Source organism: Staurois parvus, unplaced genomic scaffold (assembly GCF_062004578.1).
Source record: "Staurois parvus isolate SC_StPar_1 unplaced genomic scaffold, SC_StPar_1.0 ptg000147l, whole genome shotgun sequence".
NCBI lineage: Eukaryota > Metazoa > Chordata > Amphibia > Anura > Ranidae > Staurois > Staurois parvus.
In genome coordinates this window covers 23,015,628-23,042,918 of record NW_028317943.1, presented here as the reverse complement: position 1 = coordinate 23,042,918, position 27,291 = coordinate 23,015,628, and the positions used below count along the sequence as shown (strand labels likewise).

At 39.6% G+C, this 27,291-nt stretch overlaps 1 protein-coding gene across 1 annotated transcript in view; it reads left to right on the top strand.

Annotated features, from left to right (window-relative positions):
• FGD6 (FYVE, RhoGEF and PH domain containing 6) overlaps positions 1 to 27,291 on the top strand; it is a 135,018-nt gene that overhangs the window by 73,665 nt on the left and 34,062 nt on the right. The window contains exons 4-8 of the mRNA XM_089674123.1: positions 2,840 to 2,907; positions 2,987 to 3,017; positions 23,260 to 23,411; positions 24,175 to 24,331; positions 26,579 to 26,666. Of these exons, the coding sequence (XP_089530249.1) occupies positions 2,840 to 2,907; positions 2,987 to 3,017; positions 23,260 to 23,411; positions 24,175 to 24,331; positions 26,579 to 26,666 (496 nt within the window). The remainder of the gene's footprint in view (positions 1 to 2,839; positions 2,908 to 2,986; positions 3,018 to 23,259; positions 23,412 to 24,174; positions 24,332 to 26,578; positions 26,667 to 27,291) is intronic.

The window sequence follows — 27,291 nt, the reverse complement described above, 5'->3', positions numbered from 1 at the left end:
TGAAAGACTAGGGCCCTGTGTTTCATTCTTTATAATGTTTGTATTGTGTTCAGACGGTACCCAGTATGAATTTCCGGCACATGACCTCAGAACTAAGTTCAATATCTGTACCTTGGAAAGTATACCCAATGGACAAAGCCACTATCCAAAGGGTCACAATGAGTATACACTGACTTAACAGTACTGGCAGACAAAATAGAAAAAGTTTCTTTTTTTAACATGAAGGAAGCTCTGTTTGCGTCTAACATAAGCATGCTCTGCTTCCTGTTTAGTAATACAACACAGTGCTTTACTGTCATAACAATGTCTACATGGCCAAAGAAGAAGCCTAACACTAGCTATTCTTAAAAATGTTCCCCCCATCCTCTTACCTATCCTGCCTACACTGTGTAAAAAAGATCTATATACTTACCTTTTTTTTTAGTTCACCTGTATTATACAGCTAGGAATTCTGGGAGCTGTGACGTCTCCTATGGCCCAGCCATTGCCGGTGCTCTGCCCTCTCCCCTGCAGCCACTGCTCACTGGCACAGGGGAGCCGGAGTTGCATGATCACATGACTGGAGCGGACTAGAAAAAGGTAAGTATACAGATCTTTTTCACACAGGGTAGGTAGGAGGAGGAGGGGAAGGAATATTTTTAAGAATAATTGGCGATGAGCTCGAATTCCACTTTAAAAGAGAAGTATGGGGTTTGAAAAAAAAAAAAAATTATACTTGCCTAGGTGTCCCCCCTTTGGCTCTGCACTGAGAACTGTGTGATCACACACCGCTAATCGCTTGGGTGTCCCCTCTTCTCTGTGCACAAAGCAGTGACTGCCCTGGGCTTTGCAGGGGCTGGGAGCGACTGGCTAAGGTCCTCTGCAGGTCTTGCTGAGAGGCTGATCCAGCTGTCAGATCGGGAATCTGAGTGGATCCAAACTATAAAGTCAGGATCTTTCCTGAACGTAGACCAGCTGAGTGACATCAGATGACACTGGACATGCAGAACCAACTGCACACCTGTGATCCATTGGAGAAGTAGGGCCAAAAAATATTTGGCCCTACTTCTCCTTTAAACAAATTTCTTAGACATTGTATTTAGGGCAAAGTGGCAGGTTCCTTTTAAAAAACAACTCCACCACCCGCTTACATTCACCTTCCTCTCTGTTGCATTTCTCTGTAGCTGTAGGTGTTAATCAAGCTCCTCATTGGTGTTGACATGAGATTCTCCTCCTCACATTAACTTTTTTTTGCAATTGGCCACTCAGGCCCGAACAATGCTTCCTGGGAGAAAGTCATGTGCTTCTCTATACCCACTTGGTAATACCAGATGTTCATGAAGGGCTCTCAATAGACCAGCGGGGAGCAGATCAATGAATATAGGTGGGTGGGGGTTGCTCTGAATAGACAAAGTGACAGATTCTCCTTAACATCTGTGTTTAACAAGCAGTCAGCCACTAAATGTGGACTAAACCGTTTATATGAAATAGCTTAATAAAAATATATTTTTATTTGATGGTTGTTATAAAAAAAAAAACAGCCAAATTACTGTTATGTAAACTTTACAATAACTTAATTACTGAAAATACAATATATATTAAATGTATTTGCAAAAGCTACAGTAGGTTATGTGAGTTTGCTGAAAGATCTCTTCATAAATCTAGCTTTGTAATAATTATACACTATAAAGAATATAACATATAAATGAACATTGATTAAATGTATTCAGAGTTTTTTTGTCTATGTAATTTTTGAATGTGCATAATTGGAGTTTCTTAGTTATTTGCAAACATTGCTGTTCACGGATAAATCTGCATCATAAAAACAAATCATTAGGGATATTCAAATTGAATACATGTAGCAAACAAATTCTTGTGCAGCTGACAGCTGTGTTATCCATACCTCTGACCCAGTTCCAGACAACCCACATATTTTGTAAGATCGCACCAAGGATTGTTCCCCATTTCAACATTTAACACTCAAATATAGCATTTTTGGTATCATGCAACAATAAATATTACACAGTAAAATAAGAATGTAAAGTGTAAGCTTTTTTGTTCTCAGCTTAAAATATTTTATTTTTAAGTGTGCCATATGGCATAGATGATTTTGCAATATTTTGCATTTCAAAAGCACCCACCAGTATTTGGGGGGGGAGCACAAAATGAGTAATTGCCTTAAACCCCCAGCTACACCATACATCTAGGCAGCTTTTGTAAGACAGCTAATGTTTTTTTTTGTTTTGGGTTCTGGGGTGTTGTCCTTTCAATCTCTCTAATGATGAATAACAACCACTGGGGTGGATTTACTAAAGGCTAATAGACTGTGCACTTTGCAAGTTCTTTTGCTCTTATTTTCCTTAGAGCTTAGTAAATGCGGTAAAGCATCAGTTTGTAAAGAATACCCAATCAGGCATAAGAAGAATGAAAAAAAAAAAAGCATTTTTGCTTGCACGTGATTGGGTGATGTAAATTAGCAGAGCTTCACCACATTCACGAAGTTCTGGGGAAAATGAATGCAGCTGCACTGTCTTTAGTAAATGCACCCCATTGTGTCCTTAGACATGCTGGTTATGTAAGGGTATATGGCTTCTGGTTGTTAGTTGACAACACACTAAAGGGTTCCGACCTCTGGCACATATTTTCTTTGCTGTCTGTGTCCCCATTGGAAGATTTTCCCCTACTTCCTGTACCAAGAAGTGATGGTCAAAGCACTACAATGGAGACATAGACAGTGCTTTTAGTAAGACAATAAAGTGTAAAAATCTGCTATATTTTTATTGCTGCCTATCACTTTATCAGAATGTGTGTGTGTGGTGGGTGCAGCAGTTCCCATTAACATAAGAATTTTTGTATGCAGGAAAAGAGACCAAGAAAGAAGACGAAAATATACTACATTGCTAAAGAGATCATGAGCTCAGAGAAAGTGTAAGTATTTTACAGACTTTTTATAGACGCGTAGGATATTTTTGATTTTCACAATTTTTTTATTTTTTATTTTTAACAGGTTTGTAGACGTCCTTAAGCTGTTGCATATTGTAAGTACAGTACTCTTTCTTTCTCAGTTGTATATAGATTTTTATCCACTCCGTGTTTTGTATAGCTTGTTTGTGAATACACATATACTCACTGTATAATCTGTAAACTACTATGTCTCCTTAACTGTTAATCTCTTGTGAGTTATTAAAGTTCTTAAATTCTTTAGCTGTATTAATGAGCTAATATTAAAAAGCAAAGATGGGTTCAGATTATCTTTATCATTCATTATACTGAATATCTGGTTCCCTTTTTGTTTATGGTCTGTTTACTCAAAAGCTGCTCATTGTTGGCAATTTGGTCTAAAGACCAACTCCAGCAAAACATTTTTTGTTTTGGATAGAGTGGGGACAACCTATTTCTGACCTGGTTTTCTGTCTATCTGTTTATTTCCCTCACTTTCTATCCCTTTCATACCCTTTGCAAGAATGAGTAATATAATAGTCACTGATAAAGGAAGGCACATACAGAAAAATGTTCTAACTGTTCCTCACATTGCTAAAAAAAAGAAAAAGGTTTTTGATTGTATCTATGTCACTGTTGTAATTTCCTGTCAATTCCTGCCCTTGACTGGAAGGGGAGGAGGGCTCTGCAATAGATAAATAGATGGCAATAAAACCTGACAGTGGCTCTAATCCTTCCCTTCTCTCAAAAGAAGAGACATTTAGTTACCCAGGTAGCCAGCATTATATGGCATCCCCTGTATTTCTCTTATTATGGTTTCCTTTAAAACTGAAATCTATGCAAACAGCTACAGTGAAGAAAATAAGTATTTGATCCCCTGCTGATTTTGAATGTTTGCCCACTCACAAAGAAATGATCAGTCTAAAAATCGAATGGTAGGTGTATTGTGACACTGAGAGACAGAATAGCAACAAAAAATTCAAAAGAAATGCACTGATTTGCATGTTCATGAGGGAAATAAGTATTTGATCCCCTTCACAAAACATGACTTAGTACTTGGTGTCAAATCCCTTGTTGGAAATCAGAGGTCAGACGTTTCCTGTAGTTGGCCACCAGGTTTGCACACATCTCAGGAGGGATTTTGGCCCACTCCTCTCGGCAGATCCTCTCCAAGTCATTAAGGTTTGGTGCCTGATGTGTGGCAACTCGAACTTTCAGCTCCCTCCACAGATTTTCAATTGGACTGGCTAGGCCACTCCAGAACCTTAATGTGCTTCTTCTTCAGCCATTCCTTTGTTGCCTTGGCCGTGTGTTTTGGGTCATTGTCATGCTGGAACACCCATCCACGACCCATTTTCAATGCCCTGGCTGAGGGAAGAAGGTTCTCACCCAAGATTTGACAGTACATTCCCCTGTCTATCGTACCTTTGATGCAGTTGTCCTGTCCCCTTAGCAGATAAACACCCCCAAAGCAGAATGTTTCTACCACCATGTTTGACAGTTGGGATGGTGTTCTTGGGGTCATAGGCAGCATTCCTCCTCCTCCAAACATGGCGAGTTGAGTTGATGCCAAAGAGCTCGATTTTGGCCTCATCTGACCACAACACTTTCAACCAGTCGTCCTCTGCATCATTCAGATATTTAGTGGGAAATTTCAGACGGGCCTGGATATGTGCTTTCTTGAGCAGAGGGACCTTGTGGGCACTGCAGGATTTCAATCCTTGTCGGCGTAGTGTGTTACCAATTGTTTTCTTGGTGACTGTGGTCCCAGCTGCCTGGAGATCATTGGCAAGATCTTCACGTGTAGTTCTGGAATGATTCATCACTGTTCTCATGATCATTGACACTCCACGAGGTGATATCTTGCATGGTGCACCAGACCTAGGGAGACAGTTGTTTTGTCTTTCTTCCGTTTGTGAATGGTTGCACCAACTGTTGTCACCTTCTCACCAAGCTGCTTGGCAATAGTTTGGTAGCCCAGTCCAGCCTTGTGTAGGTCTACAATCTCGTCCCTGACATCCTTGGACTGGTCTTTGCCATGGTGGAGAGTTTGGAATCTGATTGTTTGATTGCCCCTGAGGACAGGTGTCTTTTATACAGATAACAAAATGAGATTAGCAGCATTGCCTTTAAGAGACTGCTTCTAATCTCAGCTTGTTATCTGTATGAAAGACACCTGGTAGCCAGAAATCCTGCTGAATGATAGGGGATCAAATACTTATTTCCCTCAAGAACATGCAAATCAGTGCATAATTTGTTAGACGAAAGATGAATTTTGTGTTGCTATTTTGTCTCTCAGTGTTACAATACACCTACCATTCGATTTTTAGACTGATCATTTCTTTGTGAGTGGGCAAACATTCAAAATCAGCAGGGGATCAAATACTTATTTCCTTCACTGTCAATACACATAGTTACATAGTTGGTAAGGCTGAATAAAGACACCATCCAGTACAATCAATGTGGGTGTGTGTATGTGTTTGTTTAAGTCAATACAATTTCCTATATCCCTAAATATTGCATTCACTAAGATGCTCATTTAAAAGTTTTTTTTTTAAACTATTGATGCTTCCGCTCTAACAGTAACGAGATCTCTGCACAGTTTACAGTTCTCTGCTAACAGTAAAGAATCCCATGAGCAGTTTACACTTCTCCTCCAAATTAATGGAGTGGCCATGTGTCATCTTAAGCTCACTGAAGCTGAATAGTTTTCTTCCTAGGCTGTTGAAATACTTATATGTGACCTGTTTTATCTGCAAATCTGGCAGACCTCTTTGCAGACTACACACTATCTAAGCAATACAGTCTGGTCTGAGATGCACCAAGCCTGTTGGACAATGATGGGAAACCCATTGATGTGACCATCCCTCTGCTCTGCCCTCTTGTACAAATTTTCATAAATAGCATTGTATAAACTGAGTCTTGGCTTAAATTGCTGACCCTTCCTGTCCTAGTCTGAGTACAGGGGATTACAGGAGGCTGTTATCAAGTCTGTTTTAGGTACCTTGTGCTAGTTTTAGGTAAAGATGCATTAAATCTGTGCTTCAAGGATCCTTGGCCATAATGCTGAGTAAATGTTTACAACATTGAAAATTGTGATAAAGTTTGTCAGCTCCTTGCTTGGTATGTCAGCAGACAGCTGTTGCTGAGTTTACTGTTGGCTTATCACTAGTATTACATCAGAAGGAAATCCAGGACTGCTGAGGAAATGGAGTGCTTGTAAATATAGCAAAATCCTTCATAATGCTCCAAATCCCCAAGAGCAGCTGCTATGCTGAAAGTCAATGCTCATAGCTTAAACTGGTGTAGTCCAACTTCCCCTTTATGATGAGTTACTTTTCTTTTGGACCTATGTAGGTGTTCAGCAAATTTTGGCATGCACATGACAGTACTTTGGTGGCATGATACTGTCAGGATCAGAAAAACTGCTTTATCATTGACTGTTGTCTTAGTCTTGTTGACACCATTTACTCACACTGGTTTCTGCAGAATTTGTATCACCATATCCATATTTAGTTTTCAGTTCAGTTGCGTTTGTCCAATTTTAAATTTAAAAAAACATTTAAACCTACTGCAAGGGCGTGATAATGATTAAAATACAATTACAGACAGCCAAAACCGTCAGAACTGAATGTTTGGGAAATGTCACCAGATCAGAAACAGAGGGGCTAATCTTCAAAAGGGGCACTTTTCCTGATGAGAACTCTTAGAAGAGATTTCCTGGTACACACCATAAGTTTTTTTTGTTTTTTTGTTTTGTTTTTTTACTTTCTTCCAGCATGTCTGTTAGACAGACACTGATCATGAGACTGGCTTTTATTGTACAGGGAGGTGTACACGCGGGTTCCTGCTGAGCTGACTATTTTCGGCTCATGTCTGCCCAGCGTTACCTTCTACTTTCGGTTGTGTCTGTAGGACAGGAAGTGACAGAAAATGCCCCAAGTAGGACACGGATGGGGAAAAAACCAACAGTGGTTTTAACCATTTCCTATGATATCCAAGTAGAAAATAGAGTTTTAGGTTTATATATACAGTACTTCATTCAATTCTTATAAAATTTGCCAAGGCAGATGATTCAGTTGATCAGTCAACAGACAGACAGAATGGTGGTCTCTGTCTCTCTAGTAACGGATGATGTGCAAACTGCAGCAACTGAGAGAAACTCAGCTTCCTGTTTTTCAATTTTGTTTAACCCCTTGGTGCTGGCACCTCCTGGCCCTTTAAGGGTTTCAGAGGCGTGGCAGGGTTTAGGGTCTAGTGACCGCCGTGACACGCCCTCACGGCAGTCACATGATCGGGAAAGGTCCCGATCGAAAGAGGAGATCGGGACCTTTCCGTGAGTACTGGACATGTGTGCTGGGAGTTTGCAGGGCGTGCGCTTTCAGCACATATGTCTTTCTTAATTGCATGCAAATGTGCGGCTGCTCGGTGTCAAGGCCCAGATGCCGGGAGGCCGCACATTTACATGCGGCCGGTGCCAAGAGGTTAAATCTCAACTTAGCTTGGGCAGATTGGGAAAGGAATAGCAGTTCTGTTAGGATTGTATTTGCAGTCCCATTGGGGAGAATTCCTCTCAGTTGTTCTTCCATGACAGAAATCTTTCCAGTGGGGTCACAGATGGCAACCACCCCTTTTTATAGTGAAATGTGTAAGGGTTACAACCTTTATTTCTGCCTCTGCTGTAGCAAGGACAGGAAGTGAAGCAAAGTTTCCCCAAAGGGGTCAAGGACAGCTGTAGACATTTCTATCCAAAATTATGGAGAGGATTTTGGCTGTAGTTGGCCTTTGAATGCTAAACAATATTTGCAACTACAATAAATGTTTAATATTATTGCAGTTACAGAAGAAGTAAAGCCCCTTTCCAGGAAAAAAAACATGTTATGGGCTCACCCAGTCTCTTATAGACAGATATATATCTTTACATGACTCATCTGCATATCTTATAGGCCAGTTCAAACGTGTACGCTTGTGAGCTGCTATGTGAATAATGAATCTTACCAAGTTCTAATTGTGAATCGCCTGCACCTAACACATACTAATATTAGTGTGTCAAAAACAAACAAAAAAAACCACAATGTGCCGTGCTTCATTTCAAAATGAAGTAATATGTGTATTCAATCACTAATATTTCTAATGCATATCCAAATATATAAATGAATACAAATAAAAAATATATACAATTGTGCATCCAATTACTATTAGTTATATATACATATCAAAATAAATGAAAAAGTGAATGAACCAATGATGATTTTCAACAACAGTGTCCATATGATTGTTATAAGCAGTCAAAAGAAAAATCCATATATGAGTTTCTTCAAAACGTGCAAACTTTGCTTTAACATATAATATCCCGTGCTTCTTAAAAAATCAAATCATAGTGTATTACCCTTGTCCTCCAGACATTGAGGACAGATCTGGAGGACGCATTTTGTGCACAAACTGGTTTTAACATAGAGTAAATGTGAGTCCATTACTTTTATAAATCAAAAATTATTTTTAAAGGGTAATACACTATGATTTGATTCACTCCTCTATAATAACCACCGTGGAAGGGGAGTTTATCGTTTGTGTGGAGAAGGACCCCAAACACCAGGATACCATCCCATGCACACTCTGGCCCATTTGAGAGCACAACCGGTGGGGGAGCACCTTTATGCAAGTTATTCTCACTAAATACTTTTTTAAGAAGCACGGAATATTATACATTAAAGCAAAGTTTGCACGTTTTGAAGAAACTCATATATGGATTTTTCTTTTGACTGCTTATGACAATCATATGGACACTGTTGTTGAAAATATAACTAATAGTAATTGGATGCACAATTGTATATATTTTTATTCATTTATATATTTGGATATGCATTATAAATGTTAGTGATTGGATACACATATTACTTCATTTGCAGTGAAGCGTGGCACATTGTTTTTTTTTTTTATATAGGCCACTACAGCCATAGACTGACTCCAATTATGAAATATGGCCAATACATTACACCAGGTAAATATGTCCCCCATATCAGGGGGTTAGGTGCAGTCCAAGAACAGTATACTATGGAAAAACAACTTCATGCCATGTCCATTGGGTGAAAGCTTTGCTCTGAAGTGGAGTACCTGTCATTGATCCTGTTGGACTCATCTAGCTGGTCAAATAGCGGGAATCCCACTGGCCTTTGTGGCTCAACTTTTTTCTCCCTTAGTCACTGCAGAACACAATAGTGACATAGGAGTTGTCAAGAGGAACCACAAAAGCCAGTGGGGGGGGCATGCTCTTCCGCACACCCAAAGTGTGTGATAACATTACCGCCGTGGGCTCTACTAAGGAGGGAAGGTTCTGCAAACCTGGACATGTAAGAATGAAGCTGTTTTCTTTACAAGGCATTGCTTTTGTACTTTTTCTAACCCCCTGACAGGGCTGTTCTAATGGGAAGATCTAATGTGCATATATGCAGCCCTCCTAACTTTTGGACACTGAGACAAAAATATTTTAGTCTATACAATAATTATAGATCTGAACACCCGGTCCATAAAATTGCATATTGTCACTGTTCTTTGCACTGCCTTATAGAATAGGTCCAATTATCTCAAAATACCATATTTATTCATAAATAAAGAGATGATGGTGCATCAAGCTACCCAAAACTTTAGCAGGACTAAAATTTGAAAGTTCTTTGTAGAGCACTATAAAATTATACAGTATTTTGTATATGCATTTACAGTATATAAAAATGTAACAAAATACTAGAATTGTTTGTGGGAGGATCTATGAAGCCTGTCCTAAAACATGTGTCATGTTTGATCAGAAGCAATATATTTTACAGGAAATGAGTACTACTGAGTACTTGACCGTTTACCTTTCCTGTTTTTCAGGAAGCTGTGGACAGTTTTTTAGGTTTTTTTTTTCCCCACAAAAAAAGTGAGGAATGTTCATTTTTAAACTTCTACTACCAAAACATAAAAGAAAATCTGATGGTAGACTTGTAATGAAAAGTTTATTAGTGATGTGCATCTTAGCTGCAATGAAAAGTCTCAGTTATGTAAGAGGGGGATTTCTGCACGTTCCAAACAAGAGTGTAGCACACAGACAAGCCGAGACAAGGACATGAGCTTGTAGAATTCAGTGTTCATGCCACACCTACGTATCTGTTTTTCATACAGAAATCTGTAGCTGATATCCAAATCAAAATGTTGAAAATATTTTCTAGATATGGATGAAATGCTAACCAACAGAAAAATTCTAATAGAATCTAAGCTTTTGAGCAATATGTAGATCTAAGTCCTCATTTATGCTTGAACTTGAGTGTAGCCAGGTGATTTAGAGGCTTTTTAAATTTATTTATTCATTTTTTTTGTAAGCTTTTAATGGGACATGTAATAAAGGCGAAAAATTGTGAGTGTTTGGTCTCACAGACTCTAAAATAGGAATGCCTGAAAAAGTCTATTGGGCCAAAAATGTAAAATTCTGCCCCAAAGAAATTTGTGTACTTTTTCAAACTTCATGTGACACAACTCTCAAGTGTTAGCAGGCCCATGCAGAATAATGGCATTGTTCATTTTGAGCATTGTGGTGCTTCACATGACAAAATTCTCAGGTGTGAATGCGGGCCTTATCTGTTAAATATTGATGTATTTGCTATAGTGGGTACTTGACCTGTACTGTAGTATTGAGTAGGGTGATGTGAGGCTTCATATTAGTATCAGGCTTTATAGGTTTGTGCTGCTGGTAGTTTTAAATCCAGGTACTTTGCTAAAATCTTATATTAGCCAACACCCTCTCACACCTTCCAAACCCAGTAAGTGATTGCTCTATACATAGAACAAATTAGGGTATTGTGTCATATCTCTCCTATTTATAATAACATACATAGCGTCTCTGTCGTAGATTTTACTGTCCCAATTCCTAATAATCTTCCCAGTAAAAGTGCATAATATTTTTTAGGCAGGATAGATTACTGTGTCGTATCTTAATCCAATAATAATTTCTTGGATTAAGCCAGTCCATATATGGGTCGAATTCTGAAATAATTTTTTTTTCTACAATCGTAACTAAGAATTCTTGTTCGAATTTCGCACATTTAGTGGCTGAAGCCTTTCGAGAGACGTTCCCCTCTTCCTCAGAGCTAGTCCTGGATGCCACACAAGCAGTCTGATTATAACTAATGGTTGAGGTCACATGGTGTTGTGTAAACTCCTCCCCTCTCAAGGGTGGGGGTAGTGACCTCACTTGTGTACAGCTGACCACACCATGTGACCTCAGTCATTAGTTATAATGAGACTGCCTGTGTGGCATCCAGGACTGGCTCTGAGGAAGAGGGGAACGTCTCTCGAAACACTTCAGCCACTAAATGTGCGGAATTCGAACAAGAATTCTTAGTTACGATTTTAGAAAAAAAATTATTTCAGAAGTCGACCCATATGTGGACTGGCTTAATCCAAAAAATTATTATTGGATTAAGATATGACACAGCCATCTGGAGGGTCCACTCACAGTTTGGGAGTTGACTTGGTGACCAGGTCGCTTTTGACTTTGACGAGCCATTGTTATATACTTATCCCTGTACCATTAAAGTTTTTGTCTCCGGTAATGCACTAGGCTGATGCGCCATTCTTTCCCTATTTTACAGTGATTGGATGATTGGGAACAGGTGAAGTTGTAAGGTGATCCGGTATCTTTTCAGGTGTTCTTTATTAAAGTGATTATTAAAGTGATTAGGCAACTGTTCCCCCTTCTGGTGGGGAAGTGTTTAGCTGTACAAGTCACTGAGAGCTTGCAAGAGCTGTAATGCAGGATTTGCACTATTTTCACTTTCTCAGCGGTTGAAGGGAGGCTCACATCTCTGGTTAAGGAGGGAGGCCTTTGTACCGTCATTGTAGTTCCTTCCCATTCTTATTTTTGTTCAAGCCATTTGCATTTTCTTTTATTAACTTGTCAAAATCCATTTACTCCATTCCATTTATTAACTTGTTAAAATCCATTTACAAGTTTTCTGTTTGAACTGTGTAATTAGGATTACTTTTATGATGCAAGTTTTGCTGCATAACAGTATATGGGATTGCTTCCATTAGTTAATATATTTTACAAAATTTTGTATTCCATTTTGTGTTCTCCGTGTATAGTGCTTGGTGTTAATTTCCTATTAGTGGAATATGTTTTGCCACAGTCTACTGCTCAGAGGCTGAAAGCAATTTAATTAGTAGTTAGGTTTCCGGAGTCCGGTTACATCATTGATTTTGGTGAGTTGTAAGACTACAAAGCAAGAGAAAAGTGTAATTGTGATTAATGAGAACATCTGCTGCAGCAAATGAACATTTGTATATGGATCATAAGCCAAGCACAGACTGCATGGCTTACACATTCAATATGTGTGGCAGTATACTCTTGAAGGAATAAGCCTGCAAGGTTTAACTTAAAGCAACAAACCCACTTGATTAATACGCCAACATGTTTGAAATGGCTTAGTCGGAAGAGTTCCACTTGAAGTTGAGGTGATCATGTGTGGTGGAAAAGCATAATAGAAAACGTGTCCACACAAGCTTTCCATTGTTGGATTTTATAAAAAGTATGCACAATGTACATATCCGTAAGGAACAGTGCGTGGTCTCCCTAGAATCGGCCATGGATGTAACATTACATGCAAGCTATTGATAATATATCCCAAGAGTGTTTATATTCCAAGTGTGTTTGTTTTATTGCAATAGCCATGGAGTTTGCAGCTTCAGTCTTCAGGGCTAAAAATGTATATACCAGGTGTATATAGGCATAGAACTGTAGGTAACTTAACATGTGCCCATGAACAATGAATGACATAAGTCAAGCCATTAAATTAAACAATGTTAAAACAGTTTGCCAGAGATAGCAAGATGCTAATCCCAGAACATTGCAAAGCCATGGCAGTTCTTGCAAAGTTTAAAACGACTGTCTTTGATTTCCATAGACCATTCTGGGATCTGCAGGCATGACCCTGGAAATTGTACTACCTATCAATGCCTTTATTTTTTGTAAACTGACTTAAAAAAATGTTTTTAGATTTTTTTGTTAATTGAATACTGTGCCAAAATGCATACTGCGCAAGTGAATGCTGCATAGTGTTCTAATTGTACAATGAAATACTTCAACTAAGCTGCAACTTGCCCAGTGGAATGATGTTGGCAAATATGTATTTTTAAGTCCCTGTGTCACATGCAGCCCCAGTTTCTTTTCATCCTTACCTTTGTCATGTTTATATGCAAACGTTGACATTTATAGAGACAATTTGAGATTATTTTCTTTTCTCTACAAAGCATAATTGTTTCATAAAATGGGAATTGTCCTCTACTCTGCTGTACTCCTTTTTTTCAATGTACCAAATCATTTAAAGGTAAAGGCTCCATGGTTGTCCTCTTGGCTTCACTGATTTGGGAAACTGTTACATTTTTTATGGTTGTATGTCTGTCTAGTGACTCTTTGGGTATTGAAGCCAAGCTCCAGATGGCAACATTGGCACCTTCATAAAGATGTTAGATATGGTAAATGATATATTTCTATCACATGATCACTTAATTTACAGGCATTGGAGTAGGAGAGAAATTGGAGGGTGGTCCTGGGGAAAGGCGAGGGGGGGGGGGAGGCGGTCTTACAGGAATAGGTGCTGTAATTCTTCAGTGAATGCAGAGAACAGTGTTTTATAGATAGTACAAAAAATCCTATTTTTCACTGTATAAAACTTGCTTTCATGTTTTCAAAATATATATTGCATCGAAGCAACATTAGCTAAAATCTGGTTTCTATGGGCAAAAGAAACACTTCTGTGCATTAAAGTAGAACTAAAGGCACTAAAACTTCTGTCCCAAAGGTATAACAAATGCGAGGTCCCTCACCGGTGCCAGCATTTTCTCTCCAGCTTTTTCTGGCAGTATTGATTGGCTGGCACGCAATGACATCACTTGTGTGCATGTGCAAGAGTGCAGTCATCCAGGGATACGGGCATTGTGCTGGAATGTAAACTGAGTGCTCATTCTACAGGGTATTGTGAACAGTGAAGCAAAGTATTTTATTGCAGAAGAGACAGTGAATGTTTCTTCTGAAATAAAAAGCCTGCCTGTTCACAATTTTTATTTTTCACACCTTTTTTTTGTTTCACTTTTCACTTTTTCACACAAAAGCACAACCTGTGCATAACAAACAACATACAGAACCAACATCACTGGTCATACAGTCAACGGGTAAAAATGTGTGCATAGCACATAAACATATTGATAACAACTCTGTTTCCCAAAAGAAGTTTTCAGAGAGCATTCTTACAGCAACAATACCTCATTGCATTGATAACCTGGTTACTCACTTATTCCGAAAAATGCTACAAACTGTGGGGTAGATTTACTAAAACTGGGGCACTCAGAATGTGGTGCAGCTGGGCATGGTAGCCAATCGGCTTCTAACTTCAGCTTGTTCAATTAAGCTTTGGCAATACAACCTGGAAGCTGATTGGTTTATATGCAGAGCTGCACCAGATTTTGCACTCCATTTTTAGTAAATAACCCCCTGTATATTCGTATAAATGTTCAATAAAAAGAAAAAAGAGAACTACACAATTCGTCCTGTGTCTTCATTGAATAGTAAGGATTAGAATATACCCACCTAAATGTTTAATAGTAAAGCTTTAGGCGTGGACACAAGTCTCTGGATCATAGGGAAACCATCCATAGTAAGATGTAATGGAGCTATTCCAAGTTTTGCTAGCCAGGGATTTCGTATTTTTTAAAATTTTTATATTCCAATATTTTTTATTGAAAAGAGTAAAAGAAATAATGCTATAACAAAACATAGATCGCATCTCCAATAAACATTAATCTCAGGGAAAAGAAACAAGATATGGGTCGCAAACAAAATGACCAGATGGTGTAGAGTATTTCCCAATGAGCAGCTCAGACATATGCGGAGTATTCTGAGACAAAGAATTATACTTAATACAGAAAATTATATCTCAATAAACTGGAAACCAGAAGTTCAAAGCACAGAGAATAAAACACATTGTAATCCCAAGTAGTAAAAACAACCTAATGAACCCAACATTATCATAAATAGGATTATGTCATATTTATATCATATGCAACACACAAGAAAAAAAACAAACAAACAAAGAAAAACATAGGGGGGAGCTGCGAAGGTTAGTGAAAAAAATTAAAAAGGGAGGGAGGGAGGAGGGAGGGGTGGGGGACGCGTTGAACCCCTACTTACCACAGTTTTGACAATAGAGACAGCTTTAGGGCTTGAAGAGGCCCTACAAATGAAGTTAACCAGGGGAGAAAAAGAAGGAAAGAGAAAAAGGAAACAAGGAAGAATAGAATGTAAGAAACTAGAGGAGGGGTCATACTGGGATCTATTAGGAACTGAAATCTACCGGATCCATGCATCCCACGTTTTGTCAGATTTCTGGGTAGTATGGTGAAGAATGCAGGTGAGTCTATTGCTAACCATAATCCAGTCAAGTTTGGTTTTAACATACTAAAGAGAAACCATCGACTGCTTCCAATATTTGGCTATAGTAATTCTTGCTGCTAGTAGCATATACAGTATGTAATTAGGCGCACAGACCCTCTGGGAACATTGTCAGGGCATTTATGAAATAAAGCGGTTTCAGGGCATCTGCGAATATTCACTCCCGTCACTGAGTTGATTAAAGTACATATCCAAATCCAAAATCTGGCCACAGTAGGGCACTGCCACCATATATGGCACATAGTTCCCACTTGGCCGCAATGCTGGAAACAGGTAGGGGATGCAGATGGGTGCATTTTTGCAACCAGGGAAGGGACCAAATACTACTGTAATAACGTTTTATAATTTGCCTCTATCAAAGCCGAATTAATCGACACTTTAGATAGAGCATAATCAATATCTTGCTACTCAGACAATTCGAAAGTAAGATTCAGGTCCCTTTCCCATTGAGACATGTAAGGAAGTGCGGGAAGCATATAGTACAGATACCCACCCCCTTGCAAAGTTCCGAGATTGGCAATAAAGTTCAAAAGGTGTGAGAGTGAGGGGACTAGTTAGCAAATTAAGTTTAGACCTTATGAAAGACACAATTTGATTATATCTAAAAATTAATTAGAGGGCATCCATACTTTATCCTTAAAAAATTGCGGGGAGTAAATCTGATTACCATTTAGATCATCTATTTTATGCAGCCCTTTATTAATCCACCATTGAAAGGAAACGGGTACCAAACCAGGAGGAAATTCCAGGTTGGCAAAAATAGGGGCCAATGGCGTGTACAAGGATGATAGAGATTTAGTGTCGCACTCTGTCCCAAACAGCTAGAGAATGTGATAGAGATGGACATAGTATAAGAGGGTGTAAGCGGCTAGGAAGCCATAATAGTGATCCAGTAGCAAAAGGATTGCAGGAGAGGGTTTCAGTGGAGACCCAAAGGGGTGTAGGCCCCTTTGCGGTACTGTAGGCGAGTTGAGCAATCTGTGCAGCTTGAAAATAGGCGTGTAAATTAGGAATGCCAAGCCCACCTCTTAGGTTCGTGGTATGCAATATTAGTTTGTGCATACGGGCTCTGCAATTTCCTTAAGCAAAGCGGAGGACGTCAGTTTGTTAGTGTTGTGGTTCCCTTCTCGGGACCGCAGTCGGCAGAGTCCTGCAATAATAAAGAAGCCTGAGTAAAAAATTTAAGTTTATTCAAATTAATTCTGCCAAACCAGAATGAGTAATCCGCCCAGAGGCAGAGATCGCCTAGAAGTTTCTTAAAGAGTGCAGGGTAATTAGCTCGATATTGGGAGGTAATAGATGCTCTCAGTTGAACCCCCAGATATGGGAGGGAGTGTTGCACCCATGGAAAACGGTAAGTAGCCCGGAGGAGGTGTATTGTTGGTGGGGGCAAGGAAACATTAAGAGCTATTGTTTTCTGGGTATTCAGAGAGCGCACTGAGATTTGAGAGAATTGGCATAGAAGAGATAATAAACTAAGCAAAGTTACCTAGGGTCAGTAATATACATGAAGACATCATCAGCAAATAAAGCACATTTATGTTCCTGCTGTCCACATGTAACGCAGTGAATATCGGGATGGGAACGAATCGATATAGCTAAGGGTTTAATGGTCAATGCGAAAAGTAGGGGAGAGAGAGGGCAGCCCTGTCTCGTGCAACGACAAATAGGAAACGTAGAAGACCTATATCCCCTGATGGAAACCTGGAGCCGAGGGAATGCTATATAAAGTATGCAATAGGGAAAGAAAAGTAGGACCAAACCCAAACACCTGCAAGGTATTATACAAGTAATCCCATTGTAAGCTGTCAAAAGCCTTGTGAAGATCCAAGGAGAGAAGCAAAAGTTTCCTGGGGAAAGGAGTATCCCATCGTGCTTGTACCGCTGAAATCAATGTAATGGAACGGCGGATCTAATCTAAAGCTCGTCGCCCAGGTATAAAGCCAGATTGGTCCTTATGAATGTATGATTGTAAAACCATATGGAGGTGCAAGGCTAAGGGCTTAGTAAGAGTTTTCTGATCACAATTGATAAGGGTGATCGGACGATAATTAAGGACATCAGTTGAGTCTTTGTTAGGCTTAGTTATTACGCTGATATATGCCTTATTCTTATCTAAAGAAACCACTTAAGTATCTCTCAAGGAGTTGAAATAAAGAGCCATGTGTGGAACAAGATATTCAGAGAACACAATATACTAGTTAGGGAGACCCATCGGGGCCAGGCGATTTATGTAAGGACAATGTTTTAATAGTCCATACGATTTCCTCACAGGTGAAAGATTGTTCCATAAGCTCTCTGTGTGCTTCCTCAATAGACAGGAGAGGTAAGGCATTTAAAAAAGCATGGGCCGAAGTGGAACCATCAGCTGGAGAATGGCTATATAAGGCGGCATAAAAAATTTTAAATTAATGAAGAATCTTTTGATTGGGAAATATGGCCCCCTGAAAGTCTAAGTTTTGGAAGGGCTAAATGAGAGTGTTTAGGGGTAAGTTTGTGTGCCAAGAGAGAACCCGGCCTGTCCTGCTACGTAAAAAACGTATGGTTCGTCCATCGTAGTTGTTTTTCAGCCTACGTGGTTAGACAGATGTTAAGTTCTAAGCGGGCTTGCTCAGTTTATGCAGTAAATCAGGTGAGGGAGATGTTTTATTCTGTTTAAGTAAAGCCTGATATGTCTTGGACTTGGCAGAAATTACTTCATCTCGAGCCTTTTTAAGTCTGGATGATAACTGGATAAAGAATCCTCTAACAGAGGCCTTGTGGACTGCCCAAATAATAGCAGGTGTAGTGTCCTCAGCTTTGTTCAGTTCAAAATAAGACTTCAAGTGAGTTGCAATATCTAATCAATAGGACTCATTAGTAAGCAGAGACTCGTTCAAACGCCAATGTGGCTTGGCAAGTCTAACCTTTAGATTGGAAAACATCAACATGATCAGACCAAGGTGTGGAAACTATTTTGGCCGAAAGCATTTTTGATAAAAGTCCCGAATTAAGAAACACGTGACCAATGCGAGAGTAATGGTTATGCACTCTAGAGAAATGGGAATAGTCTCTAGAGGTGGGGTTGGCCTCTCTCCACGCGTTAATCAGGTCATGTTGATACAGTATCTGCGCAAATTTGCGATTTAGCCTTGGGGGAGATTTAGCCAAAATATGGTCTAAGGTGAGATTAGAGTCACCTGCTAAGATGACGTCTCCTTCAAATTCAGAAGACATAAAACGAAGTAGGGCACGAAAAAATTCCAATTGATTCGTGTTGGGGGCATAATAGACTAGAAAAGTCACCAAGTTTCCACCCAAATGTTCTTTCACCAAGAGATATCGCCCTTCCTTGTCCCTAATAATTTTAGATTCAAGAAAGGAAAGCCACGTGGAAAGACAGAGTGCCACTCCACATTTTTTTTTCTGAGGCATTAGCAAAAAAACAAGTTAGGAAATCCCTATGTATACATTACGAGGGTTAAAGGCAGTAACAAAGTGTGTTTTCTTGGAGAGCCACAATGTCAGCCTCTAGTGATTTATAATGAGCAAACACTTTAAAGCATTTTGAAGGGGACCCCAACCCTTGAACGTTATGGCATAGCAGTCGAATGGTATTAGAGGTGTGCGTTAACCTGGACATGGAAAACAATAGAGTAAATGATAAAAATAGAGACTCACCCACTTGCCCAGACAAAACTGGGTCCAGCCAAACCTAGAAATACTCAGGACGACCCTCAGAAAAAAAATATTAGAAAAGAAAAGAGGAAAGAAAAAGAGAAAAAGACAAATGGGCTGAGATATGCCCAATGTCAAGTAATAGCACAATTGGATCATAAGACTTAACGCAAGTAACAAACAATTGTCTCAGAGTCTGAATTCTGGGAGGGGAGGAGTCATCGCCAGGACTGAGCAAGGCGAAGAGTCCTTCAGGATGGGAGAGTGCATAGACCCTTCCTGGCACTGTTGTTCAATTTCTTTGGGGCATTTTCTGTGCTTATCCTGCGCTTTTTCCTGGAAGATAACAATTTTAACTTGGTTTTTCCACTCCACAATCGTGGGAGGGCTAGGGGATAACCATTTTTGTGCAATTAGTTTGCGGGCTATGTAAAGTAATCTGATGACAGGGATCACAGCCTCAGCAGGCACACTGAAATCATAATACATATTCAGAAGGCATAGTTTAGGTTCAAAAGGAAAGGTAACCAGATATATAGAGGATATTAAAGTTACAATATCCCACCAGTACCTGTGAAGTTTTGGACATCTAAACATTGTATGAATAAAGTCCCTGTCACCTCTAGGGCACACATCTATGTCTCTAGAATACCATCTATACATTTTGGCAAGAGTGTGATAAACTCTATGAAGAATAAAGAGTTGTGCATGTCTTTTTGTTGATGATAAAGATACTAAAGGAAGTAATGTTAAGGCTTGGTCCCAGAGATCCTCTGATCTTAGATCCACTTCCCACCCCTTTCCAGCTGGAAGTTGGGTTTGCGTATGCAATTCAGCCATCAAGATCCCATATAGTTGAGAAATGAGTTCCTTTTTTAGAATTGGCTGATACTAGTTGATGCAAAATGAGGTGCTTTTGTTCTTTTAAGTTATACGAATGATCCTGGGCTGCTAGGATGTTTCTTAGTTGTAAATATTGAAAGAACTGTCAGTTTGGGAGATTGAATTCCGTCTGGAGCATTTGAAAGGTCTTAAAAATGTGTCCCTCATACAGTTGGGGTAAGTGCTTCATATCTCTTTCCTGCACATCCCAAAACCTTGTAGTATATTAATTTCCATTAAATGTTGATTGTTCCATAAGGAGAAAAACCTTCCCATCTTAGTAAGGATTTTACTTACAGCCATAGCTTATGAAAGAGGTACAGTGTAGGATAGTGTTGATGTAATGCAAACTAATCAGCTGAGAGATTTATTTTTCCAACCTTAGTTCCACTTTTCTGTTCTTTCTACAAAATCACAACATTCAACTTCTGAAATATTGAATGCTAAAGTGTAAATTAGTTGTCATCACTTGAGATTAGGTGATTTGGCTCACAAAGATATTTTTCTGGATGATGATGAGAGGATGAATTAGTCCCCCTTCCACATAATGGCCACATGGGTTACTATAGTAGTAATACAGCTGAGCAGCAGGCTCAGTCACTTTTAAGGGCTGTCCTGACCCCATGTCAAGCCTCCTGCTTGGGGATTGGTCAGGATCCCTTATGTATGATAATGAGTATACAGGAAGGTAATGTGGACTTTTACTTACATCAGGGGTGTTAGATTACAGAATTATATCTGTATAGCTGTATGAAGAGGAGACACATATTTCTAAAATGCTTCCTTCAACTGAAACTTATTTAGTATTATTTAGAGTTGTTGTAAACCCTTACATAAACCCAGTGAAGTGATTGGCCTCAGGTGATGCACAGAGATGAAACAAATCCCCTTATTTATTTATTTCAGGTACTTGTATAGCACCATGAATTTACGCAGCGCTTTACATATATATTGTACATTCACATCAGTCCCTAACCCTCAAGGGGCGTACAAGCTAAAATCCCTAACTTACATTCATACATACACATACTAGGGTCAATTTAGACAGGATCCAATTAGCCTACCAGGCTTTGTCTTTGGAGTGTGGGAGGAAAGCGGAGTACCCGGGGAAAACCCACGCAGGCACAGGGAGAACATGCAAACTCCAGGCAGGTGGTGCCATGGTTGGGATTCGAACCAATGACCCGAGTACTGCCAGGCGGAAGTGCTAGGCATTTAGCCACAGTGCTGCCCGTACATAAGTTGTACCTGCACATCTGCAGTCTTCTCTTCTCTACCTCCAAGTGCAGAATTTATACAGGATCTCTCAGCTCTGAAAAGCAGGGGGTAGAGAGCTGAAACTACACACTGCAGAGCTCAGTGAAGAGAGCTCTGAGAGTTGATTGGAGGAAAGAGACACCCCCCCCCCTCCACACAGCTCAGAGGAACAGAGCTGAGCCATTAATCTGCTGGAGGTCCCACCCCGTCACCATTTTTCTCTTGGTGTCAGGAAAACTTGTCAGAAGTGATTCATGCTGGTAGCAGAGGAATGAAGCTGCAGACAGAAATGACACTTAGTGCTCTTAATTGAGACAAGTACACACTATAGAGGGATATGCTTTCTTCATATTTCATGTCTGAGATTTACAACCACTTTAAGTAGTGTCAGAAGCAATAATGCTGCACAAGAACCTATAGCAATACAATAATCTTTGAATTCACCAATGCCAGATTTGTGTTAAATAAGCTGTGGTTGCTCAGAGTTATTACGTTTTACTTTTTGCTCTTTAGCCTACAAATATGTTGGTGCTCAGTTCTATTTAAAGAATTTAGTCTCCCACTTAAAGTATTTTTCCCATGGTATAATTCTTCCGATATGAACATTTTTGGGTTTTGTTTACAGTACTTGTTGAATAATGTATACTTAGCATTTATTTAAAAACAGGGAGGCACTTTGCTTAATGTAAATAGTGTGTAGCAAGCTCTGCAATGGGAATTTATCTAAATCTCTGATATATATGCACTTCTTCTGTAAATGGTCTTCGACTTTGCAAAGAATAAATGAAGTCTGCATGGAACAAACAGTGATTAGTACTACTGAGCTGTGGAACATGGGTGCAGTTCAGTGGGATGTAGCATAATTGGGTTTGTGCCATCCAAGAGATTAATTGAGGTGACAGGTGGCACTTATGGAGGTACAGGGGAGGCAGCACTGAGGCTGCAGTATCTATTATGGACACTGTTTGCAATGCATCTTCAGCCTTTGGGCCACACAGTAGCATTCACTCTTGGTACAACTCCCAACATAATGATCACACCTGAGTAGTAAACTTCAACTTTACTCTAGATTCATTACTTTTTGAGTCACTGACCAGAACAGATATGTCACAAGTAAAGTTAGAACTCCTGATATCATTCTTGTTTTGGATTCAGAAAGTATTGATGTTGAGGCATCAGGAGTGGTCAGCTGACAGGTGTACCTTAAACATACAGCCACTTTTATATGAATTCTGTATGTTACCCTACAAGAATGGAGCTGAAGGGTGCTTCAGGAAAGGTGCTTAAAGTGATTGTAAAGGCATTTTAAAAAAAAATAACAAACATGTTATACTTGCCTGCTGTGTAATGGTTTTTGTACAGAGCAACCCGGTCCTCCTCTTCTTGAGTCTCCCGCCGGCGCTTCTGGCTCCACCCCTCCACTGAGTACCCCAACAGCAGGCACTTTGCTATGGGGACTCCTGAGCAGGCTTTCCCCGACCTGCTGCTCTTTGTGTCCATTCACACACAGATGCAGCTTGGCCCCGCTCCCGGCTCTTTTCTCATTGGCTATGATTTGCTCCCGCTTCTGTCTCAGCCATTGAGGAGAGAGAGACCTGGAAGACCCGAGGCTCATGTGCGCATTGCTGGATTGTGATCATGCTCAGGTAAGTAGTTGAGGGGGCTGAGGGATCTGCTGCACATAGAAGGTTTTTTTACCTTGAGCCTTTACAACCACTTTAAAGATTTATGTTGGGGACAGGTGTAGCAACCAAATTATTAAGAAACAAAATATGTATGGGTCAACTCACTTTTGTATACTAAACCTATTTTAGTTTTGGGTGGATTTTGCATTCAAATTATTTTTTTCGGGTAACTTTGACCAGAGTGTACATAGTTTTCATTTAACTTTGACCCATATACATTGCAATTACTGCATTCAGAGCAAGAGTGTTGATACTGTAGTGGCAATCTTTTCTTTTCTATATAGAAAGCACACATAATTCTGTTAATGCTTAGCTTGCACTGTTTTTCATGTAGAGGAAGTGATTATGATCAGGCAACTTTCATTATCCTTACTTTGGCAGGATTTCCGCTATGCTGTGGCTCAAACATCCAAAAACCTCGGGAAACCAGTGATTGAGGACAGGATCCTGAATCAAATCCTGTACTACCTGCCACAGCTGTATGAACTCAACCGTGACGTACTGCGGGAACTTCAGGAGAGGATGTCTCAATGGTACTGTGCATATGCTATGTGCATAATAATAGTATCTAATATATACAAGGTAGTGATATGTACATTACACCTTTCATAGGATTAAGAATAACTCATTACTATTTTTTTTTTTTTTGTATAGCAATACCATATTTTATCAGCTGCAAATACTGCATTCTTCTAATCAGCACCTTCTACAATGCAAAATATTATAGACCAGATAAAAAACAAATGCGCACCAGTTCAGTCACACATTTACTTACAGTATCTTAAAGGGATCTTGTAATTTGCCCTTGCCATTTATTGTAAAATCTTTACTCTTACGGTGGTCCTGCCAGCAACACATTCTCACTTTCCCTTTGCTCACTTTATGCTCAGTTTAGCTGCTTGGAGTGAATGGAAATACCTGCGAACGTTTGAGTATGGAGGAACATGTGAGTCACTACCCGTGCTCTCACATGACATCACTTGCACATGTTGATTGGCCACATCTGTACCCACTGTTTTCATTTGCGGGTGGGGAGATAACTATTAGCCCCGTGCAAGCTCCAAGTTACTCCCAGTGGCCATTCAGACCGGTAGGGAAGCAAAGGCAAAGTATCAGTGTGCAGCTGTCTGTTTGTAATACAGTAAACCTGTGTTCTTTCTGCTGTCTTGCATAGGCAAAACACTGGCACACTTTAGTGAAGAACATAGGAACTCTGTGCATCATCTCTGTGACACAAAACAGCAATACTGTCCATATTTCTTCTTATGGTATTTCAAAATTATGATTGGCTTGTAGGAATGAGCACCAGAAGATTGCTGATATTTTTGTCAAGAAGGGTCCTTACCTTAAGATGTATTCAACCTACATTCGTGAATTCGATCGGAATGTGGCATTACTGGATGAGCAGTGCAAGAAGAACTCTGCATTTGCTGGAGTTGTTAAAGACTTTGAGGTAATGACAAGTTAAATGTTTTCTAATAATATAGTAATATTTTTCTGAGATATTTGTTTAGTAAAATGGCTGTGCTTTGTGTCCTGTGATCTTTTCTATTCGGGAATCCCTTGCTGATAAAGAGTAGGTCCAGCCAAAACTTTTTTATAGTTTAAAATAGAGTGGAGAAGGCTTGCAGCTATTGCTGCATTTTACTGTTATTCAGAGCTGTTAGAAAGATTTTGCTGCACTTCCTGTCCTGATGACAATGGTTTCACAAGACAGGAAGTGAGAGGAAATTTTCAACAACAACAAAGGCAGAAACATTTTTTTTGTGTGTGGGAGTGGGAAGTTAGAAAACCTTTAAAAATTGTATTTTACAGTAATTCTGTTTCCCTGTTGTACATTATAAAGCAGTAGTCTTTAAACTGCGGGCTGGGGCCGGATGTGGCCCTTTGCTTGCTTTTTTCTGGCTTTTGGTGAGCTATTCCACCAACTGACACCAAGGATGGAGCACCATTCCCCCTATTGACACCATTAATGGGGCACTGTTCTTCTCATTGATATCAACAATGGGTCACTATTCCTCCTATTAAAAGCAATAATGGGAAACTAATGCCAGGGCATTTTCTACTCCCACTGACCACAGTCTGGGCCCGTGCTTTACACCACTGCATCCAATGCTTTGCATTGCACTTGGTGATGTAAGTCTTGTATGCAGCTGCTCGGTCATGAAAACCCATTCCATGAAGCTCTCTACATGCTGTTATTGTGCTAATCTGAAGGTCACATGTAGTTTGGAGGACATTAGCTATTGACAGACTACTGTGCACTGTACACTTCAGCATACGTGGCTGAGTTTCTGTTATTCCCAGTTGCTTCTACTTTGATATAATACCACTAACAGTTGACCGTGGAATATGTAGTAACAAGGAAATTTCACCGATGAGCTTACTGCACAGGTGGCAACCTATCACGGTACCACGCTTGAATTCACTGAGCTCCTGAGAGCGACACATTCTTTCACAAATGTTTGTAGAAGCAGTCTGCATGCCTAGGTGCTTGATTTTATACACTTGTGGCCATAGAGGTGATTGGAACACCTGAATCCAATGATTTCGAGGGGTGTCCCAATACTTTTAGCAATATAGTGTATGCTTCTTCACAGCAACATGCCTGGTCAGGCTTTATGAAAGCAATCCTGTAGTAAGAGAATATGAAGGCTGACCTTCTCTTCTGAGAATGCTAGTTACCAGGCTGTTATGATGACTAATCTACTTGATTGTCTGGGTTAGTGAGTCAGAGGCACCCAGGAAACGAATATTTTTAATTCCAAAAATGGCATTCTTTATCTTTCTCTCAGTATAAGGCCTCATGCATAAGGGCATTTTTCCTGCTGCTTTTAGGAGTATCAGGCGCCACTCTGCAAGTGCAGAGTAAATGAAGTTAGGCTTCACTTTGCAAAGAATAATCAATCACGTGCAAGTAAAATGTAAAAAAAATGCATTTTTGCTTGCACATGATTGGAGGATGGAAGTCAGCAGAGCTTTTGCTAATTTCCTCAGCTCTGGAGCAATTGCACTTGAGTGGTGCAACTGCACTTTGCAAAGCGCACAGTCTATTTACCTTTAGTAAAGCAATCCCTTTAACCTATAGAAGCTTTTAGTGACAGGGGAGTTCACAGGCAGTACAAAAAAACCCAGGGCCAGTGCGTCCTGGAGAATTAGCGTTTTGGAAGAAAAAACGCTTGGCGCCTAAACACTAGGCACGTTTAGTGCTTGAGTGTTTAATTAATTTCACTGGCCAGAATAAATGATTTATTCTGGCCATTGAAATAAATTAATGCCCAATGGCTTGACACAGGTAAATGCATGTAAACGTGGTACACACTTTTACAAGTGACAAATATTTTTTGGCCAAGACTGCTGTCAGTAGGAGGCTTCTAGAGGAATTAAAAAAAAAATGTCAATGTGCATGAGTTTCCTGCAAGCGTATATCAAGGCAAAAATAAAAAAATAACAGACATATTTATTCACTGTGTGGGACAGTTAAATATTTGTTCCTTATTATATTATGTCTTTGTCTTCTGGGACTTTCTAATTTACATTGCTGTTTTCTCAATGTACTGATGTACAAAGTACTGTAACGATTTGCTGTGAAATACAAATACAAAAGTGGTCTATAATTACAGAAGTCGTAATAACCCAGCAGTGCACACAGAGTAATGAAATACAAAGCTGTTTAAACACTGACCTCTTTTCCTTTCAGATTAGCCCTCGTTGTGCTAATTTAGCTCTGAAGCACTATTTACTCAAACCCGTTCAAAGGATTCCTCAGTACAGATTACTTCTAACAGGTACATAATGCAGAATCTTTTTTTTTTTTTTTGTCATTTATAGTGTCAGATATCATTTACTGCTTTAAAAACAAAAATTCTGTTTGGTAATAGGTTGTTATATCATTTATAAAGTGTCATGTTGAATAATGTTCTGCCTGACCTGTATATGATCAGCTTGACATTTAGTCCCTTAGGACACTGTAAGTTGAAAATGAAGACTGATTCACATGAGCGTGCAGGGCAATACACAGCCCAAATAAATGTATTTTTGCTGGGGGTACAGCCAGGTGTTTACCTTTAGCAGCATCCACTTAGCCTGTACAAATGATTGAGAGGCTGACACAGCTGTCCATGTTTCTTCCCATGTATCTACACATGCTGCAATTGCATGTAGTTAGAATCAGATGAGCATCCCCGAATGCAAACTGTCTGCGCTCAGGACTTCTCATCTATCCCTAACTGCATGTAATTGTATCATGTGTGATTACATGTAAATAGCTGTGGACAATTGCAGCCACTGTCAGCCTGTTATTCTTTTGTACAGGTTGAGCAGCTATAGCTCATCTGAGTGCTGTACAGTCCTGCACTTTTGCGTGAATGAGCCCTAATACATTTTAAATGTTTCAATATATTTTCTGCAGAA